Here is a 22745-nt window from a genome sequence, read left to right on the forward strand (position 1 = left end):
TGCGCATGCGCACCGATGATCGGGCATGCATGCACAGTGCGGCCAAATTTTTAAAAATCTGTTCCCGGCCAGCCTGCATTATTAAAAGCCGGCTGCTGTGGTTGTTGCACGTGGATTTGCGGGATCGGGAGCGCCGCGATGGATGGCTCCGCGACCCTCCCGACATCCGCCCGCGGGGACACCCCCCCCCCGAGTTTGACTATGCCTGATCTACCCAACCCCTGGGCTACATGTGTCTAACAGTTGTGCTGTTTCTGTGCCCCCCCCCACACACACACAAAGGAGAAGGCCGGGCACAACCGCCGGGAGCGGGAGAAGACCGGGGGGGGGGGGGGGGGGGGAAGAGAGACCACCAGAACTGCGGCCCCTCACCATGCCCGAGCAGAGGTCACTAACCGTGGTCGGCGGCCTGGAGGAAAGGGAGGTCGCCGAGGTGGAGTTCAGCAGCGGGCGAGGAAGTGAGACATTGCTTAGTTGCGGATCCCCATGACGCATGTGGAGCAGCCGAGGGGCTGGACGGTCGGAGGGCAGGCCAGCCCGAGGAACCAGTTGCCATCCAGACGGGTGCTGGCTTCTGGAACATCCAGTCCCAGCCACAGTGCAGATGCAGTCAGAGACCCAGGGACTACAAGAGGGGTTGACGGCGGGTATACAGCATCTGCGGGCGCAGGTGGAGGAGTCCATCCGCGTGCAGGAGCAGGGAATGGTGCCGGTCATGCGTGCTACCCAGGCCGACACCGCACAGGTGGCGTCCATGGGGGAGGCATTGGGGGCGACGGTTTCGGCTATGGATCAGTGTGTCCAATGCCTGGGGCATTCTGTGCAGGCGGTGGTCGAGGCCCAGGAGAGGGCTGTCCTCTCACAGGCAGCCATGTGCCTGAGTCACCTGGACATTGCAGCAGCGCTCCTCAGCATGGCCCTGTCATAGCAGGCCATGGCTGGGAATGTCGCCAGCATTGCGAAGGACATTGGGCGGGTGGACCAGTCCCAGAGGGAGGTGGCTCAAATCCAGAAGGAGGTGGCCCAGTCACTGGCTGATGTGGCACAGACCCACAGGGTGGTGGCACAGTCTCAGCACGATGTGGTGCAGTCCCAGGCGGAGATGGTCCACTTCCTGTGCTCCATGGCCGTGAGCGTGCAGACCCTCGCCGAGACCAGAGCGGGCCTCCAGGACTGGCAGCGCCATGTGGCGTGGGGGGGCCTCAGGGGATGGCTCCGTTCGCACGTGCATCCCGAGGGAGGAGGAGGTTATGTGGCCCATGCCGTTGACTCCCTCAGGCGAGGTGCCGGAACACCGCAGCACATCGGACTCCCCCCAGCTGTCCCTGGTGCACAGCAGGCAGAACAGGGTTGCACCACACCACCCGGGACACCTGAGCAGCGGCCGGGCCCATCTAGGCCGGGTCGCCCCAGGAGACACGCGCCAACGGGGACTCTTGTCGCAGGGCAGGAGTCACAGCGGGCTGCCTCCACGCCTGCTGTACCATCTGGGGAACTACCTAGGGCTCGTAAGACCAGAAAGTTAGACACCAGTTATGTTGGCACGGGTGCAGGGCACAACTCAGTCATAGGGGTTAGGGCACAGACTGTTAAATCCTGCCTCGGTGCTTTGTCTGATGAGTGTGGGGCTGGGCTGGTCCAGGCTGGCCAGGGAGGTGGGTGGTAGGGAAGACCAATACAGGCCCTGTGGGAGGACCATGCTCTCCCCCCGCACAGTGCCCCGACCGTCCCCATCACCCCCAGCCCAGGGATTCGACGGGACCGTGTGATGGATGGCCAGCTCACATGCAGGGATCACCCAGGTGGGACGTGCTACTGTGGGCATGGGTCAGACGCTGTCATACGATGTGGAGCACCAGAGTTCATTGCGGAGCGGGTTGGCATCATCCTCCATCCTATCGACCAGACCCACTGTCACTACCAACCCAGGGCACCCAGCTCGCAGCGCTGCAGATATGTATCAAGGACGGGTGTGCAAGCGGGTGGTTTGGTGATATGGGAAGTGGTGTCCGTGCCCCTGGCCAGCAGCACCCCTTCCCTCCTAGTCGGTGAACCTGGAGGCAATCAGAGCGTCCCGTGCCCCGGCGATGATGTACGGCCTCCCGTGCCCCATGTACTGCTCATTGTTCCTCTCCCCCGCATCCTCCTCGTCAGACGAGGCCTGCCCTTTCTCATGTTGTGGAGGATGCAACAGGCCACCATGATGCAGGCGACCCCCTCAGCCTCGTATTAGAGGGTACCTCCAGAACGGTCCAGGCATCTGAAGCGCATCTTCAGGAGGCTGAAGCACCGCTCGATCACACTCCTGGTCATGTATGGGCGTCATTGTAACGGGTCTCCGCGTCAGTCTGTGGCCTCCGGATAGGCGCCATCAGCCACAGCGGGTAACCCGTCACCAAGGGGCTAATACCTTAGCCGGGCGGGCCCTCGAACATGTCAGGAATCACCGAGTGTGCCAGGATGAAGGAGTCCGGGTATTGGGCGCAGAGGTGCACGATACGCAGCTGATGGCCACGGACCAGCTGGATGTTTATCGAGTGGTACCCCACCTCGAGCGGCCTGTTATCTGCAGGTGTGCGTAGGGCGACATGCTTCCCGTCTATCGCCCCCTGAGCCGGGGCATCCCGGCGATGGCAGCAAACCCTGCTGTCCGGGCATCCTGGTGGGCTCGGTCTACATGGAACTAGATGTATTGAGGCACCTGGGCAGATAGGGCCTCTGTGATGGCACGGATGCACCTATGCGCCAAGGTCTGCGAGATCCCCACTTGGTGATTGGAAGGACCCTTTCGCATAGAAGTTCAGGGCAACCGTCACCTTGACGGTCACCGGGAGCGGGTGTCCTACCCCATACCCTCGCGGTGCCAGGTGTGCCATCATCTGGCAGATGTGTCTGTGGTAAACACCACTGGTAACACAGTACGCGTATTACGGTACTGCCACTGTATTACAGGTACCACAGTAATCCCAGCCTGCTGGCTCCTCCCAGCAGGCGCCCTATAAAAGTGTATGCTCTCCTGCGCTGCTCCCATTCTAGTTCCAGCTGCAGGAGGCTCAACATCTTGTGCAATAAAGCCTCAATTGTTTCACCGTTCTCGTCTCATGGTCATTGATGGTATATTAATTTATTGCACAAGATTTTACGAGATGAACGTTTTAATCAAGCCTGATCGCCTGGAGCTGAACCCTCACGCAGCCGAAGCCACTGCCACCTTCGAGCACTGGCTAGCCTGCTTCGAAGGATACCCCAGAGCAGCCGCTGAAGAACTCTCAGACCCGGAGAAGCTCCAGATCCTCTACTCACGGGTGAGCCCACAAGTTTTTCCCCCTCATCCGGGACACGCCCACCTACACAGAAGCAATGGCGCTACTAAAGGGACAATACATCAAGTCAGTGAATCAAGTGTACGCCAGGCACCTCCTGGCCACGAGACGACAACTCCCGGGGGAGTCTCAGGATGATTTTCTGCGGGCTCTACGGATACTTGGTAGGAACTGTAACTGCCAGGTAGTTTCGGCAGTCCAACACACCGAACTATTAGTCAGAGATGCTTATGTCACGGGCATTAAGTCTACTTACGTTCGCCAGCGACTATTGGAAGAGGGTACGCTCGATCTTGCAGAGACTGTGCAGCTTGCTCCCTAGAAGTGGCCTCCCGTAATCTGGATCGCCCCTGGGTCGCACGTGGGGGGGGGGGGGGGGGGGGGGGGGGGGTGTGTAGAAATGCTGGGCCTGGAAACAGCGGCGACCGACCGGGTCTGGCAAACAGAAACGAGGTGTCCTTTCTTCCCACACCCGTTGCAAGTAACGCTCCATGCCGGGAAACGCTGCCTTGGGTGTTTGCTTTGTCCACAAAAGTAACACTTGGGGCCCCCCCAGAGTTGGCTGGCTGCCGCGCGGCGCAGGCTTGTGGTGAGCTTGAATCGGCAGCTGGTGGGGCCCACGATGGTGCCGCGCGGTCGGGGGTGTAGGACTCCAGGTTACGGGAGGCCACGTCTAGTGAATTAGCAAGCTGCCTAGTCTCCGCAAGATCGAGCGTACCCTCTTCCAATAGTCGCTGGCGGACGTACGAAGACTTCATGCCTGTGACATAAACATCTCTAATTAATAGTTCGGTGTGTTGGACTGCCGAAAGTGCCTGGCAGTCACAGTTCCTACCGAGGATCTGTAGGGCTCGCAAGAAATCATCCAGAGTCTCCCCGGGCAGTTGCCGTCACATGGCCAGTAGGTGCCTGGCGTACACTTGATTCACCGGTTTAACGTAATGTCCCTTTAGGAGCGTCATGGCTTCTGTATAGGTGGGCGCATCCCGAATGAGGGGAAAAATTTCAGGGCTCACCTGTGAGTAGAGGACTTGGAGCTTCTGTGGGTCCGAGGGTTCTCCAGTGGCTGCTCTGAGGTAGCCTTCGAAGTAGGCTAGCCAGTGGTCGAAGGTAGGCCTGGCGTTGGCTGCGTGAGGTCTCAGCTGCAGGCGATCAGGCTTGATTAGGAGATCCATCTTTTAAAATCTTGTGCAATAAATTGATGTACTGTTAATTACCATGAGACGAGAATGGTGAAACAATCGAGGCTTTATTGCACAAGATGTTGTGCCTCCCGCAGCTGGAACCAGAATGGAAAATGGAAGCAGCGCAGGAGAGCATACACTTTTATATGCTGCCTGCTGAGCGGAGCCGGCAGGCAGAGATCTACCTGTAATATACGGACAGTGCCGTGATACATACAATATATCACTAGTGGTGTTTACCACACTGTCCCTTCGGTCTAGGAATCTCCCGGTCTCCCGCTGGCAGGAGGTCCTCCCCGACGTGCTCCACTCCTTCCGGTCGCTCCTGTGCACCGCTACTAAGGAGACCCCTCACAAATGTGTGTTTGCTTTCCCTAGGAATTCCACCTCCGGGGTCTCACTCCCAATATGGCTGACGGTTTCTGGGCCCGTCCTCCTCCGGAAGCATGTGACGAGCCATAAATCGGATCCCTTGGTTGAGGAAGTCCACCTCCTCCATGCGAATCCACAGTACGCCCATGTGGCACACCCCGATGAGTGACAGGACAGTCTCCGTCAGGGACCTGGCACCCGCTGGGTCCCCACCCACAATCCACGACCTGGTACCGCTTCTCCCCCCTCTGGTTGCCTCCCTCACCCTGCGCCGCCCACCCTCCCGCCAGCGAACCTCACCGCAGCCCCCACCTCAGCAGTATCCGTCCCCTCACTGGATCCACTACGGGGTGACGATGGAGAGGACAACATGCTCCCGGAGTCACAGGTGACCAGTTCGGCGCCCACACCACCACCGGGGCTTAGGCGATCGCAGCGGAGGGCCAAAGCTCCCGACAGACTAAATCTGTAATGTTGTTCTTCACCCCCGCCGGACTCTTTTTAAACAGGGGGAGAATGTGGTAAACACCACTGGTAACACATTACGCGTATTACATACTGCTACTGTATTACAGGTACCACAGTAATCCCAGCCTGCTGCCCCCCCGCCCCCCAAAGCAGGCGCCGTATAAAAGTGTTTGCTCTCCTGCGCTGCTCCGATTCTGGTTCCAGCTGCAGGAGGCTCAACATTTTGTGCAATAAAGCCTCAACTGTTTCACCGTTCTTGTCTTGTGATCATTGATGGTACATCAGTGTCACACTGTTCCGCTGCTCAGCCGGAGTGTCTGACGGCATGCCCGGCCGGCTGGTTCACGAATGACAGGCGGTACAAATACACAAGAGGCCTTATGGGGCGCATCCTTGGCATCTTCTCCTCCTCGGCCTGTTGGGCGGCCGACCCTCCAGCTGGTGCTGATGCTTCTGCCTCAAGCAACGCCCGCTCGTACAGCTGCAGGGCATCACCCAGTGCTGCGGAAACTAGCAGGTCCAACAGGCTACATGGTCTCCCCCCCCCCCCCCCCCCCCCAACCACAAACCCTTGTGGTGATATGCCTGTAAGCAATATTGTAGCTAGCTGGTGGTGCAATCTCCAACCAGCAGGCGGCGGTACAGATCCACCATACGGTCACAAGACAGTGGTCATGTGACAAGGCACTCAGATATAAGTGCGGGCACATCCGGTGATCTGCAGATGGTTATAAGACGTACATAAGGACAGTCAGGCATAGGGGTAGTTCCAGGGGAGTACAAAGAAACTCCATGATAACTTGCTCTGTATCAGATCATTATCTTACCACGTTGGATTTGATAAAGATCCTGGTTTGGACATGTCACAAGTGGTTTGGTCGATTCCTTGCTAACACCAAGCACAGTCTGGCACCGTGGGGACCTCTGGATCTGGTGCCCATCCCTGATACCAGGGGTACCATCGGCTGGCACTGTCCCCGCCCCTGAGGGTGTTGGCCTTGTTGGGTCGCTGGCAGGTGGTGGCTGGGTGGGGAAGCGATGTGGTGCAGGGTGGGAAGCGGGGGCAGCACCCATTCGTCTGGTATCACTCTACAAGGTGGGTGGTCAGTGGGTGCACAGCAAGATGGCTGCAGCAGTAATGGTGGTTCGTGCCTGGGCACCGCCTCAGTCCCGTCGGGGGTCAACCCGACGGCTTAGCCTGTTCCCCCCGTTGGGAACTCGGCCCATCGGAGGAGGAGAATCGTGGAGGCTGGGAGAATACCGGGTCAGACCCGCGAATGATTTGCAAACGGTGTTTACTGTACGTGCGTTCCGGTACGCACTGACGCTGCTGTTGAGGTGATGGAGAATCTTGATTTGGCATCAAATCGGCGACCGCCACAATTTTGGCATCAGAACCTATCCTTCGGCCACCACGTTTTGCGATTTGGGTGTCGGCAAGCGGAGAATCCCGCCCTTGATCTATGAGGTTATCTGAACACTAGAGGCTATCTGTTATTTTTGATGCTGTTATAATGCTTGTAATCTTTTACCCTGGCCTATAGAGAAAGATGTATCCTGTTATGAAATATGGTTCCTATTAAGGTGATACTAAAAATTAGATAATGAATATTGAACTCAGCATTCAAGGTATGCATATATGTATAAAAAACAGAAAATTCTGGAAATACTCATCAGGTCTGGCAGCACTGTAGGAGAAAGAAACTGGGTTAACGTTAAATGTCAGTTACTTTTCTTTAGAACCAGATGAAACTGGCAAATACATTCTAGCCTCAATAGTCCATGATTTAACAATAATTAATCTGTGAAAGGTCTTTTGTGTCTGTGTTTACTTAACAATTGAACTCAGTAATTAAAAAATCTCAGTTTGATCTGTAATCCAACGTATCATTCATTTGAAGGGGACAGAGCAACTGTACCCATAAACCATCAAAGGGCCATTACAAGTTGAGGTTTGACAGAAACACTTTCTCATGGCTCAACATGCTAGTCATTCACATGCGTCTTATTACAATGCCGATCAACTTCTTTGGTCCACAAAGGGAACAATTTAAACTGTTTAATCTCATTCCAGCATGTAAGGTATAAGACAATGAAAATAAAATTTCTGTATGAATAATAAATAGAACCTAGTCATATTTCAAAATGATGAGCATTTTTGCTAGAATCAATGAAAAGCTCATCAATCTGGAATGAACTAAAAATACATACCCTCAGCATGTACATAACCTCATTGTGTCTTGATAGTTCTACCCACCTCCAATGTAAACTACTTTTTTCCAGATCTGGGACTCCAGGACCTTGTCATGGGGATAGTTGCCCTGGTCAGTCATGAAGAGAATCATCACCACTGCAGCAATATACAGGAGAAAGCGATTGCCTCCAGTCAATAGAGACGTGCAGGCCAGGATGGCTGAAGCATAAAGACATGGAAGGCCACGATAAACAAATGGGATTCCTGAAACGGTACCAAATATTCATATTTTAATGTAAAGACTCCCTTTTGTAGGATAAGGGTCTGGCACATATAGGGTTAATGTGGGACTGAGCACAGCACACCACACAGTGATGCAACAGAACACATGACCCACACCTAGGGAGCCAGTGTAGTGTTGGACAGAGCAGTGTGCACAGAACCCTTTGTTGTATACATGTACATAATTCTTGTAGTGAATAAAGACATACAGTTAACCTACTTAAGACTACTCAGACTCTATTAAGGCCCACTGAACGGTATCCAACATTCAACAACACTGCCCCATTTATTTTATGATCATGGACCTTTGGGCCCACTTTTCCCGTGTTTGCTGCAGCTTTTTTGTAATATGCCTTGCAGGGTGTAGGAGGTTAAGAAACTCCATAAATGTAGTAACAATAAACCATTAATCTTTTGCTACTAAACCACAGAATCATAGAATTTAAAGTGCAGAAGGAGGCCATTTGGCCCATCAAGTCTGCATCGGCCCTTGGAAAGAGCACCCTACTTAATCCCACGCCTCCACCCATCCCCGTAACCTAACCTAATCTTTGGACACTAAGGGGCAATTTAGCATGGCCAATCCACCTAACCTGCACATCTTTGGACTGTGGGAGGAAACCGGAGCACCCGGAGGAAACCCGCTCAGACACGGGGAGGAAGTGCAAACTCCACTCAGACAGTCACCCAAGGCCGGAATTGAACCCGGGTCATTGGATCTGTGAGGCAGCAGTGCTAACCACTGTGCCACTGTACTGCTCCCAGGACTTGCCTCATGTGATTCACTCCCAGGACTTGCCTTATTTTATTCCTATCATACACTTGGAAGAATGCACCAGTTGATGCTATGTAACAACTTTCCCTCCTAAATATGATGCAATATTTCCCCATTGTCGTTGGGTACGCTATGTAGTGGAAGGTTAACCCGCATTGCATTATTTTATGACACTGTACTAGAGTTCAAAGCACAAATAAATCTTCTCGTCATTGAATGGGCTCTATTTGCTTAGATTTAAGAGAGCAATGCGAGTTGCTTTCACTGCATGTGACTCATAGGATACTTAATGTAAACTAGGAAAATACTTGCAATCTCAGTGCCAACAATAATACATCACTCTTTATAAACCAAAGTGAGCTCTTACCACTAGAAAAGAAGCAGAGGCGTGCAAATACAGCCATAGCATAGCAGATGACAAACACACCATTTAGTATGCCTTGGGCCTGCAGCAACAGTGAGGTTGCAATTCCAAATGTTGTAAAATCTGCAAAATCATCCAATTTGGCTCCTGTAATTAAATGAAAATCAGACGAGTAAAATAATATGTTATGTAGTACAGCAATTTGAGGGTGGCAGCTTCATTATGCAAACTGACATACGGTCAGACCTGGATATACATGATTAATTAAATCAAGCATCTATAAATCTGAACTCAGTGTGGAGTTTGCACATTCTCCCCGTGTCTGCGTGGGTTTCACCCCCAGAACCCAAAGATGTGCAGGGCAGGTGAATTGGCCATGCTAAATTGCCCCTTAATTGGAAATAAAGAATTGGGTACAAGTTTTTAAACAAATTTTCCTGACAAACAGAAGTTTAATGGATACTCCAAAACCCCCTCCTAATCAGAGTTGACAGATAACATACACAAACAAAATCCCCATGTTTTTCTCTGCTCCTTAACCAGCTCTTCTGTAGGCACGGCAAGTGTACATTTCTCCTAACTATTCTGGGTCCCAGTTCTTTTGTGATTAAATACAACATTGAAATGAGGAGTTTTGGTAAGGTTTCAGATTTAAACTTTGTGGGTATGATGACCATTTTAACATCTGTTAAAAAGTTTCATTTTCAGATATCTGCATAATGTGCAGAAATGTTGCTGCTTTTGGAATCTACAAAGTGGAAATTTATATAGCATTTAGATAGCACCTTTTACCCTAAGATGCCGCAAAGTGCTCTAAATGTAATGTTGATGCTGTTAGAAGAGAGAGAGAGAGCACCTGCACAGTGTGAATATGGCATGTCCTTGAATAATTCCCAACTATTGAAGGAACATAAATGAAATATGAATGCTGTGTAAACCAAACTTTTTTGCCTAAAACAATGAAGGTTTTTGAAACAGTACCTAGTTAGTCAGATGGTTTGCAGTGTAAAATATTATATATACAAAGCAATTTTGATCAAATCATCTGTGACTGTACACAGTAAAAATAATTCATGATGTACAATTTGCAAAAGTATAGTGCTCAAGAGACAATGCAAAACTCAGGTAATTAGAACCTGGTTTTATAATTTCCTAAGTAACGTGCAAATGACTCTATGCTAGAGTTTTGCTTAATTAACTCTGGGGAGTACTGAAGGTAACCTGTGGAGAAGAGTTGCAGATCTCGACTCTTGAATATTAAAACTTGGAAAATTGCTGCTGTGGTGCAAATCAGTTACAAAACAGGTTCCATCAGCCTCATAAAGTTGATAAACATTAATATGCCAGAAATGACCTGCAAGATACTTCCGGTCATTCCCAATGCCAGACCTAAATAAATGTTAATTTGAAATGGCAAACCAGTGCTGGTAAATGGTGGAATAATATACAGAAGATCATGAAAAAGACAGATAAGTATTAAGGAATTGTATTTCAACCTCTTAACTACTTTTATTTTTCTACCCTGTTGGCACTTAGGTTCTTGAGACATTGGTCTGAATTTTTACACAGACGGAAAGACTCTGGGCAAAAATGTGGGTAGAGGTCCAAATTCCAAAGTCTCGCCAATAAACCTGCCATATTTGCGAAGTGGGGGCAAGTTCCAAATAGCACATTTGTAGGTCGTGGAGGCAACTGCGCATATAAATCCACAGCTGCCTCCATTAATCTGAGATTTTGGCGAGGTAGGCGTCTAAAACCCAAAGTGTACAGATTAGACCTGGTAGGGCAGATCTGAAACTTGTGGATTCGTTTGGATAGCTAGGGTATCCCTTTGATAGGAGAGGTACCCCTTGGGATAGGTAAGGCACCCTTTAGGATAGGTCATGTGCCCTTTGGGATTGTTAAAATTAGATATGATTGCGTAAAAAGTGCATAAACCCAACAAAACTGTTCAAGATGTCTAAAATATGTCCGAAGCTGTCAAAGAACTGTCAAAAGCTCATCGGAACTTTCAAAACTATCGAGGAATTTAACTCTGCTAGGCTTTAAGTTTAAAAAAGGTCTGGCGTTTTAAAAAAAAAAAAAATCAGTGCTTGATGTTTCACTGTTTAAAAAAAAATATTTTCATTCTCCTCCTTTTTCACATTTTCATCAAATTTACTTCAACAAATAATCAACAATAACAAATACAATGGCAATCCCCTGGCCAACAATCTCCTTATCCCACCCACCCTCAAACAGCTCCCAACATTGTGAATACCGAACACCAATGAAAAAGAATCAGGGGCGAAATTCTCCCCCAACAGCGCGATGTCCGCCGACTGGCGCCCAAATCGGCGCCAATCAGACGGGCATCGCACCGCCCCAAAGGTGCGGAATGCTCCGCATCTTTGGGGGCCGAGCCCCAACATTGAGGGGCTAGGCCGACGCCGGAGGGATTTCCGCCCCGCCAGCTGGCGGAAATGGCGTTTGTTGCCCCGCCAGCTGGCGCGGAAATGCGGCGCATGCGCGGGAGCGTCAGCGGGCGCTGACAGTTTCCCGCGTATGCGCAGTGGGGAGAGTCTCTTCTGCCTCCGCCATGGTGGAGGCCGTGGCGGAGGCGGAAGGGAAAGAGTGCCCCCACGGCACAGACCCGCCCGCGGATCGGTGGGCCCCGATCGCGGGCCAGGCCACCATGGGGGCACCCCCCGGGGTCAGATCACCCCGCGCCCCCCCCCAGGACCCCGGAGCCCGCCCACGCCACCTTGTCCCGCCGGTAAATACCAGGTTTAATTTACGCCGGCGGGACAGGCAATTTCTGGGCGGGACTTCGGCCCATTCGGGCCGGAGAATTGAGCGGGGGGGGGGGGTCCCGCCAACCGGCGCGGCCCGATTCCCGCCAATCTCCGGTACCGGAGACTTCGGCGGGGGCGGGATTCACGGCGGCCAACGGCCATTCTCCGACCCGGCGGGGGGTCGAAGAATGACGCTCCAGAAATCCATCATCAACCCACATACAGAATCATCAATAACTTATACATTCCAATCCCCTCCCCACCTAATGTTCGATGTCATCCAATTCTTGAAAATGCATGATAAAGAATGCCCACGAGTTGTAGAACCCTTCCATCCTTCCCCTCAACTTGAACTTCACTTTATCGAATGATAAGAACGCCAACAAGTCCCCACCCCCGCCACGCCGAGGCACAGAGCAGAGAAGTCGACCTCCACCCTAATAGGACCCGCCTTCGGGCGATCAGCGAGCTGAAGACCAAGACATCTGCCTCCGCTTCCAACCCCGGTTGATTCAACACCCCAAATATGGCTTCTAGGGGACCTGGTTTGAGTCTCATGTACATCACCTTTGAGATTACCCTTAGAACCTCTCTCCAAATCTGCTCCAGTTTTGGACAGGACCAAAACATATGAGCGTGATTTGCGGGGGGCCCCCACACCTTTCACAAATATCCTCTACCCCCTCAAAATGTCGGCTCATCCTCACCCTTGTGAGGTGCGCCCTGTACACCACCTTCAACTGTATCAGCCCCAATCTTGCGCACAAAGTTAACGTATTCACCCTCCGGAGCACCTCACATTACAACCCCTCCTCCATACCCTCCCCTAACTCTTCCTCCCACTTTGCCTTAATCACATCCAGTGATGTCTTATCTTCTCCCAGAATAACCCCATAAATCGCCGACACCACGCCCTTCTCCATTCCCCCTGTCGTCAGTATCTCTTCCAACAGTGTGGGGGCCGGCGCTACCGGAAAACCCTGCACCTCCTTCCGAGCAAAATCTCGGACCTGCCTATACCTAAACATCTCCCCCTGCCCCAACCCATATTTCTCCCCCAGCTGCTCCAACTTTGCAAACCGATGTCCCAGAAACAAATCCTTTAATACCCTAACCCTCCTCCCATCTCAGAAAATTCCCATCCCACCTCCCTGGCTCAAATCTATGATTCCTCGAATCAACATTTCCCTTGACCCCGCCCACAACCTAAAGTGCTGGTGCAACTGCCTCCAGATCTTCAACGTCGCCACCACCACCAGACTCCCTGAATATTTCCCTGGGGCCATCAGGAGCGGCGCTGTTGCCAATCCCCTTAACCCCGAGCCCCATGCACAGACTCTCCTCCATTCTAACCCACTGGAAGTCCCCCCCCCTCCCCCAACCCAACCCCTCACCTTCTCAGCATTCGCCACCCAGTAACAATACTATAAATTTGGGAGACCCAACCCCCCTGACTGCCGTCCTCTCTGAAACAGCATTTTCCTAATCCTAGCCACCTTCCCCCCCCTCAAATAAACTAGGTAATCATCTTTTCTACTTCCTTAAAAAACACCTTTGGTGAAAAGTTCGGCTGGCACTGAAAAATGAACAAAAACCGCGGCAATACATTCATCTTAATTGCCTGTACCCGACCTGCCAGCAATAGAGGAAGACAATTCCATCTTGCCAAATCTGCTTTCACCCTCCCCACCAAACTAGTAATATTACACCACGGAGACCCCCCCAATCTCGTGCCACCTGCACCCCCAGGTATCTAAAGTGGGTTACCGCCCTACGGAATGGCAACCCCCCACCCCCACCCCCGGTCGGGACACCACAAAATATTTGCTTTTGTCCAAATTTAGTTTATACCCCAAAAAGACCCAAATACTCGAAGCAGCTCCAATATACCACCCAATGGCGTACTTGGTTCTGACACATACAATAGCAAGTTGTCTGCATATAAAGATACCCTATGCTCCACCCCGGCCCCCGCACTATCCCCTCCCACACCCCCGAACTTCTCAATCCGATGGCCAAAGGGTCAATCGCAAGCGCAAACAACAAGGGGGACATAGGACACCTGTCTGGTCCCTCGATGTAGAGCAAAATACCCAGAATTTATATTATTGTGCGGACACTCGCCCTTGGCTCCCTGTAAAGAAATCTTTTAAAAAAAATATATATATATTTATTCAATTTTCAACAAAACACTCCAAACAGAAAAAAAAAGAAAAAGCCCGAAACAAGCAAAAATGATACACGAGATTTCCAACAAAATACAATAGTCGCCATTTAACAAATAAACACGTGACGAATGTGATATAAAATAGTTACTTTAGAGATACTAGTTAATGTAATGTAGAAATAAATAAGCCACTTTGATTCTGGCAGTTAGGGACAAAGGGATTTGAGACCGCATGGAAAAAGCAGGAAGAGGTGTGTCTATGAGAGTGATGCTGCATTGATAGGGGCCAGAGAAAGGGATTGGAAGTGAGCCAATCAGAATAGATCAAACAGGTCAGGAGGGACATAGGCTGACCTATGGGCGTCGAGTATGTGAAACTTGATACCATTTGAATTGATTTTGCAGAGATCCTTTTGTCTCTTAGTTCAGTCGCTTTCTGGAGTGTAAGAGACTGGATGTCTCTTATGTTTCTGTAAGATGAATTAAGCTTGCAAGCTAAATAAATAACTTATTTTTACGTGCGAATCCATCTCAGCTTTTATTGAGGCCAGACTGACAGAGAAAGAAATTTGGGAATCAACACACGCCAGTAAGGAAAACGCCTCACTCTAACCTAAACAAAACAGAAAAATCAAACGCTCCCCCTTCCCTGGGTTGCTTCTGCTGTTGACCTCCACCTAACATTCCATGAGAAAGTCTAGGAACGGTTGCCACCGCCTGGAGAACCCCAGCACAGACTTTCGCAAGGCAAACGTTATCCTTTCCAGCTTGATGAACCCTGCCATATCGGTTAATCCAAGCTTCCACGCTTGGGAGCTTCGCATCCCTCCACATTAGTAGGATCCTCCGCCGGGCTACCAGGGACGCAAAGGCCAGAACACCGGCCTCTTCCGTCTCCTGCACTCCCGGCTCGTCCGACACCCCAAATAATGCTATCCCCCAGCTCGGCTTGACCTGGGTGTTTACCACTTTGGACATAGTCCTCGCAAAGCCCCTCCAGAACCCCTCCAGCGCCGGGCACATCCCGAACATATGGGTGTGATTTGCTGGCCTCCCCGAGCACCTCACACACCCGTCCTCCACCCCAAAAAACCTACTCATCCTCGCCCCTGTCATATGCGCCCTATGGACAACTGTGAACTGTATTAGGCGGAGCCTGGCGCAAGAGGAGGAAGAATTAACCCTACTCAGGACATCAGCCTACAGATCTTCATCCAGCTCCTCCTCCCACTTACCCTTTAACCCCACCACCGAGGCCTCCTCCGCCTCCTGCAGTTCCTGATAGATTGCCGAGACCTTGACTTCTCCAACCCATACACCCAAAATCACCCTGTCGAGATTCCTTCGTGCTGGGAGCAGCGGAAATTCCCTCACCTGCCGTCTCTCAAATGCCCTTACTTGCATGTACCTAAAAACATTCCCGGGAGGTAACCCAAATTTCTTCTCTAGCGCCCCTAGGCTCGCAAAAGTCCCATCGATGAATCGGTCCCCCATTCTTTTAATCCCTGCCTGATGCCAGCTCAGAAACCCCCCATCCATCCTACCCGGAACGAACCTGTGGTTCTCTCGTATCGAGGACCAGACCGAGGCCCCCACCTCGCCCCTATGTCGCCTCCACTGCCCCCAGATCTTCAGAGTCGCCTCCACCACCGGACTCGTGGTGTACCTTGTTGGCGGAAGCGGCAACGGTGCCGTCACCAGCACCCCCAGACTCGTACCCACACAAGACGCCACTTCTAGCCTCTTCCACGCCACCCCCTGTCCCTCCATTACCTACTTACGGATCATCGCCACATTAGCTGCCCAATAATAGCCACATAGATTCGGTAGCGCCAGCACCCCCCTGTCCCTGCTACGCTCCAAAAACACCCTCTTCACCCTCGGGGTCCTATTCGCCCATACGAATCCCATAATACTCCTGCTTACCTGTTTAAAAAAGCCTTGGGGATTAGGACAGGCAAGCACTGGAACACAAACAGGAACCTCGGGAGGACCGTCATCTTTGACTGACTGCACCCTACCTGCCAGGGAGAGTGGCAGCATATCCCATCTCTTGAAATCCTCCTCCATCTGTTCCACCAACCGTGTCAAATTGAGCTTGTGCAGGGCCCACCAGCTCCCAGCTACCTGGATCCCCAGGTATCGGAAGCTCCTCTCCGCCCTCTTCAGCGGTCGCTCGTCAATGCCCCTTCCCTGGTCCCTCGCCTGCACCACAAAGAGCTCACTCTTCCCCAAGTTGAGCTTATAGCCCGAGAAGTCTCCAAACTCCCTAAGGATCCGCATAACCTCAGTCATCCCCTCCACTGGGTCTGCAACATATATCAACAGGTCATCAGCATATAACGACACCCGGTGTTCCCCCACCCCCGAACCAATCCCCTCCAGTTCCTAGACTCCCTCAGTGACAATGCCAGCGGCTCAATTGCCAGTGCAAACAAGGGGGATAAGGGACACCCCTGCCTCGTCCCGCGGTACAACCTAAAGTACTCCGACCTCCGTCGGTTCGTAGCCACACTCGCCACTGGGGCCCTATATAACAGCCTGACCCATCTTATGAACCCTCCCCCGAACCCAAACCTCCCAAACACTTCAGAGAGATACTCCCACTCCACCCAATCAAAGGCCTTCTCCGCGTCCATAGCCACCACTACCTTCGCTTCCCCCTCCACCGAGGGCATCATGATCACATTTAAGAGGCTCCGCACATTCGTGTTTAACTGCCTGCCTCTCAAAAACCTGTCTGGTCCTCATGGATCACTCCCGGGACACAGTCCTCAATCCTCATAGCCAGAACCTTCGCCAACAACTTAGCGTCTATATTGAGGAGCAAAACCGGCCTATACGATCCACATTGCAATGGATCCTTGTCCCGCTTCAAAATCAACGAGATCAGCTCCTGGGACATTGTCGGGGGCAGGGTCCCCCCCCTCCCTCGCCTCATTAAAAGTTCTCACCAGCAGCGGGCCCAGCAGGTCCACATACTTCCTGTAAAATTCAACTGGGAACCCGTCCGGTCCCGGGGCCTTCCCCGCCTGCATGCTCCCCAATCCTTTAACCAGCTCCTCCAGCGCCCCTAAACCAGCCACCTGCTCCTCTTCCACCCTCGGGGACCTCAGTTGGTCCAAGAATTGCTGCATCCCACCCCCCCCCACCGGGGCTAAGACCTACACAGATCCCCATAGAAGTCCTTAAATACCTCGTTTATTCTCACTGCACTCCGCACCATAGTCCCCCCCCTCTATCTCTAATTCCACCAATCTCCCTCGCTGCCTCCCTCTTTCGAAGGTGATGTGCCAGCATCCGGCTCGCCTTCTCCCCATACTCATATACCGCCCCCTGCATTTTCCTCCACTGCGCCTCTGCTTTTCCCGTGGTCAATAGCTCAAATTCCATTTGGAGGTTTCGTCGCTCCCTAAGCAGCCCCTCCTCAGGGGACGTGGGCAGATGCCCTAGGGAGGGTGAACTCTTCCTCTTCATGCGCGAGGCTCAGCGTCATACAGTTTAAGGTGCTGCACAGGGCACACATGACCGGGACAAGGATGAGCAGGTTCTTTGGGGGTGAGGACAGGTGTGTTAGGTGCTCAGGGAGCCCAGCAAATCACACCCATATGTTCTGGGCGTGCCCAGCGCTGGAGGAATTTTGGAAGGGCGTAGCGAGGACGGTGTTGAGGGTGGTAGGATCCAGGGTCAAACCGGGCTGGGGACTCGCAATATTTGGGGTGGCAGAGGAGCCGGGAGTGCAGGAGACGAAAGAGGCTGGAATTCTGGCCTTTGCGTCCCTGGTAGCCGCCGGATTCTCCTTCAGTGGAAAGATACGAGGCCCCCAAGTGTGGAATCCTGGATCAGCGATATGGCAGGGTTCATTAAATTGGAGAGGGTGAAATTCGCCTTGAGAGGGTCGGTACAAGGGTTCTTTAGGCGATGGCAACCGTTCTTAGGCTTTCTGGCAGAACGCTAGACATTGATCAATGGCAGCAACAGCTCGGGGGGTGGGGTTTACTTTATTTTTGTTTATGTTATTTACACTGGAAAGGTCTGAGGGGGTGTATACACCTGTTGTCTTAAGTCGGGGTGTTAATGTTAATTTATTATTTAGGTACGGGGGGGGGGGGGTTGCTTTTTTAGATTGTGTTTTGTACTTACCCCTGTTGGGTTCTTTTTTCTTTCTCATTTTGTTATTGATATTTTATGAAAACCTTTAATAAAAATTATTTTTTAAAAAAGCAGCCCCTCCTCGGGGGTCTCTGCATAGCTCCTGTCCACCCTTAATATCTCCCCCACCAATCTCTCCCTCTCACTCCTCTCTCTCTCTCTTCTCCCTATAAACCCTAATGGAAATTAGCTCTCCCCTAACCACCGCCTTCAGAGTCTCCCAGCCTACCCCCACCTGCACCTCCCCATTGTCGTTGGCCTCCATGTATCTTTGAATACACCCCCGGATCCGCCCGCAAACCTCATCTGCCAACAGTCCCACATCGAGGCGCCACAACGGGCGCTGGTCCCTCTCCTCCCCCAGCTCCAGCCAATGAGGGGCGTGGTCAGAGATGGCGATAGCCGAATATTCAGTTCCCTCCACTTTCGGGATTAGTGCCCTACTCATTATAAAGAAATCTATCCGGGAATAGGCTTTATGGACGTGGGAGAAAAAATAAAATTCTCTGGCCACCGGCCTGGCAAACCTCCACAGATCCACTCCCCCCATCTGATCCATAAATCCCCCCGAGCATCTTGGCCGCAGCTGGCCTCTTACCCGTCCTGGACCTAGAACGGTCCAGTGCTGGGTCCAGCACCGTGTTGAAGTCCTCCCCCCCATTATCAAGCTCCCTGCCTCCAGATCCGGGATCCGACCCAACATACGTTTCATAAATCCAGCACCATCCCAATTCGAGACATATACGTTCACCAGTACCACCCGCGTCCCCTGCAACCTTCCACTCACCATCACGTATCGACCTCCATTATCCGCCACAATATTCATCGTCTCAAACAACACTCGCTTCCCCATCAGTATCGCAACCCCTCTATTCTTCGCATCCAGCCCCGAGTGAACGACCTGCCCTACCCATCCCTTTCTCAGCCTGACCTGATCTGCCACCTTCAAGTATGTCTCCTGGAGCATGACCACGTCTGCCTTCAGTCCCTTTAAGTGCGCGAACATCCTGGCCCTCTTGACCGGCCCATTCAGGCCTCTCACATTCCATGTTACCAGCCGGATCAGGGGGCTACTCGCATTCCACGAGCCACCCCCCTTTTTTAGGCCAGCCACGTGCCCGCGCCTCCCACACCCTCTAATCCCCCAGGTGGTGGACCTCCGCCCGACTCCCTCTTCTACCTCCACCTCCCCTTTGGCCAATACAGCAGCAACCCCCCCACCCCCAGATCACCGTCCAGCCATTTTGCTCCCCCCATTACACTCCCCTAAGTCAGCTGACTCCTGCTGACCACGGCCACTCCTATCCAGTGTGGGAATCCCCCCGCCTCCCGCTGTCGATCAATGTGCGCTCTCCTCCACCACCACCCTTCCCCCCAGGCCCCGCCCCTCCCTTCCTTAGCATGGGAAAAAGCCCACGCTTTCCATCCGAGGCGGCCCCGCCCCTATGGCGCAGCTCCTTTTTTGTGCGACCTCGCCCCAGCTCCCCAACCCTGGGCTTCCAACCCCTCCATCATCAGCAGGGACCTGCCCCTACACTCTCACACAGCCCCCACATCATATCCACTCACCCCTTTCCATTTCCCCTCTTCCCAACCCGAAACCAGAAGAACACCCCCAAAATACAGTAAAACACCCCCCCCCCACAACAAACCCTCAGTTGATGTCCAGATTTTCAGTCTGAATAAAGGTCCACGCCTCATCTGGCGTCTCAAAACAGTGGTGACGGTCCTGAAACATGACCCACAATCGCGCTGGCTGCAGCATTTCATACTTCACCTCCTTCCTATGGAAAACCGCCTTGGCCCGATTAAAACCAGCCCTCTTCTTGACCACCTCCGCACTCCAGTCCTGGTAGACACGGATCTCCGTATTCTCCCACCTGCTGCTCCATTCTTTCTTCGCCCATCTCAGGACGCACTCTCTGTCCATAAAGCGGTGGAACCTCACCACTACAGCCCATGGCGGCTCGTTGGCTTTAGGCCTCCTTGCCAGGACTCGATGAGCCCCATCCAGCTCCAGGGGCCTCGGGAATGCTCCCGCGCCCATCAGCATGTTGAGCATTGTAACTATATATGCCCCAGCATTGGACCCCTCCACTCCTTCAGGGAGACCCAGAATCCGAAGATTCTTTCTCCACGACCTGTTCTCCAGGTCCTCAAATTTCTCCTGCCACTTCTTGTGTAGCGCCTCGTGCGCCTCCACCTTCACCGCAAGGCCCAAAATCTCGTCCTCGTTCTCTGAGGCCTTCTGCCGCATCTCTCGAATCGCCGCCCCTTGGGCCTTCTGTGTCTCCACCAGCTTTTCGATCGACACCTTCATTGACGCCAGCATTTTTGCTCTCAGCTCCGCAAAGCAGTTTTTAAGGAACTCTTGCTGCTCCCGCGACCACTGCGCCCACGCTGCTTGATCTCCACCTGCCACCATCTTGCTTTTCCTCTCCCACTCTCTTTGCTGCTCCAAAACCACTTTTTTTGATCGCTCCACTCCTGGTCCACTCAATACAGTGCTGGGGGAACCTTACTATCACCTTCCCACACTGGAAACCGTCGTACAAGTGCCGCTGGGGCTCCTCAAAAGGGCCCAAAAGTCCGTTCTTGGCAGGAGGTGCCGAACGTGCAACCTACCTAGGCATAGCCGCAATCGGAAGTCCCTGTAAAGAAATCTTACCCACTCCACAAATCACAGCCCAATTCCAAACCGCTCCAAAACCGGCATCAAATACCTCCACTCTATCTGGTCAAACACCTTCTCGGCATCCAACACCACCACTACCTCGGTCTCCCTCCCCTCTGCTGGTGCCGCAACTACATTCAGTACCCTCCTAATGTTTGAAAAAAGCTGCCTCCCTCTCACAAACCCGGATCTTCCCAAACACTGTCGGGAGGCACTTTTCCAACCTACCGCTAACACCTTCACCTGTACCTTTGCATCCATATTCAAGAGTGATATGGACCTATACGACCCACACTGTCGGATCCTTATCTTCTTCAGCAACAAGGAGATCAATGCTTGCCTAAAAGTTTGTGGCAACACACCCTCCCCTATCGCCTCCTCAAACATCCCCACCATCAGCAGTGCCAACTTATCCGTAAATTTCTTATAGTACTCTACCAGAAACCCATCCGGCCCTGCTACCTTACCTGATTGCATCTTCCCAATTGCATCCTTTATCTCCTGCTCCCCTATCGCTCCCTCCAATGTGGCCCTATTCTTCTCTCCCAATCTTGGATATTCCAAACCATCCAGGAATTTCTGCATAACCCGAACCTCCACCGGTGGTTCCGACCTATACAACCTCTCATAGGACTCCTCAAAAACCTTGTTAATCTGGTCCGGAGCCACAACCAACTTTCCTGCCCTATCCCAAACCTGAACAATTTCCCTTGCCACTGCCCACCTCTGAAGCTGGCCTGCCAGTATGCGCCCTGCCTTCTCTCCATACTCGTAGACTGCTCCCCTCGTCCGCCTCAATTGGCGCACCGCCTTCCTTGTGGATAGCCATCAAAACTCACCTGCAACTCCTTCCTCTTTTTCAACAGTGCTGGATCCACATCCTCTGCATACCACCTGTCTACCTCCAACATCTCTTCTAGTAATATTTGCCACTCCACCCTCTCCTCCTTATCCACCTTTGCCCTAAACGAGATCACCTCCCCCCCCCGCCCTCACTACTGCTTTCAAAGCTTCCCATACCACCGCCTGCGAAACCTCCCCCGTACAATTAAACCCCACATATTCCTTAATCACTTTCCAATCTTATCACAAAACCTTCGGTCCCCCAACAGCCCCACATCTAATCTCCACCTGGTCTCTGCACTGTTCCCTTCTCCAACACTATGCCCACCTAGTGTGGCGCATGATCAATTATCGTAATTGCCGAATATTCCAACCACTTGAACCCGGCCAACAGGACCTTCCCCACCACAAAGAAAATCTATCCGCGAATAGACTTTATGAACTGAAGAGAAAAAAGAATACTCCCGTTCCACCGGGTGCAAAAACCTCCCAAGGGTCCACTCCTCCCATTTCCACCATTAGCCCAGCCAACGCCTTCGCTCCCCCTGTCTGGATAAGCAACCAAGGTCGCGACATGTCCAATTTTGGCTCCTGCACCAAGTTCCAGTCTCCACCCACTATCGATTCATGTGAATCCAAGTTGGGGATGGCCCCACACACCTTTACAAACCCTGCATCATTCCCGGTTGGGACCATGCACGCTTACCAACACCACCAACTTCCCCTCCAATGCCCCTGTCACTATTATGTATCTACAAACCTGATCTGCCACCACTTTCTCCATTTGGAACCTCATTCTTTTATTCACCAGGACCATAACACCCCCAGTGCCCAAAATTTGAGTGAAACACCGGACTAACCCAGCCCTTTCCCCTTTACCCTCAAGTGAGACTCCTACAGCATCACGTCAGCTTTCAAACTTTTTAAGTGCACAAGCACCCTCGACCTCTTCACCAGGCCTCCCAACCCCATCACGTTCCACGTAACTATTTTAAGGGGGTCTCTCCACCCCCCTCCCTTCTTATCCACCATCACCATAATTTCGGGCCCTGGCCGCTGAGCCTGACCCGCCCCTATCTACTGTTGATATCGAACCCCATCCTCCCCTCCCAGAATCCCCCTCTACACTTCCTCTGGAAAAAGCATCACCCAGTATTCAATCCCCCTCCCCCC

General features: G+C 52.3%; 1 protein-coding gene across 10 annotated transcripts in view; it reads right to left on the reverse strand.

Annotated features, from left to right (window-relative positions):
* tmem269 (transmembrane protein 269) overlaps nucleotides 1–22745 on the reverse strand; it is a 207519-nt gene that overhangs the window by 13786 nt on the left and 170988 nt on the right. For 9 of the 10 annotated variants that reach the window (XR_011935440.1, XM_072478574.1, XM_072478572.1 and 6 more), the window contains 2 exons: nucleotides 8966–9109; nucleotides 7605–7805 (listed from right to left, as the gene is read on the reverse strand). Coding sequence is in view for 9 of the 10 variants with exons in the window: in XM_072478574.1 (XP_072334675.1) it covers nucleotides 7605–7805; nucleotides 8966–9109 (345 nt within the window). In the remaining variant the exon portion in view is untranslated. The remainder of the gene's footprint in view (nucleotides 1–7604; nucleotides 7806–8965; nucleotides 9110–22745) is intronic. The other variant, XM_072478576.1, reaches the window with a different exon arrangement.

The sequence above is a fragment of the Scyliorhinus torazame genome, chromosome 16 (assembly GCF_047496885.1).
Source record: "Scyliorhinus torazame isolate Kashiwa2021f chromosome 16, sScyTor2.1, whole genome shotgun sequence".
In the NCBI taxonomy this organism is placed as follows: domain Eukaryota; kingdom Metazoa; phylum Chordata; class Chondrichthyes; order Carcharhiniformes; family Scyliorhinidae; genus Scyliorhinus; species Scyliorhinus torazame.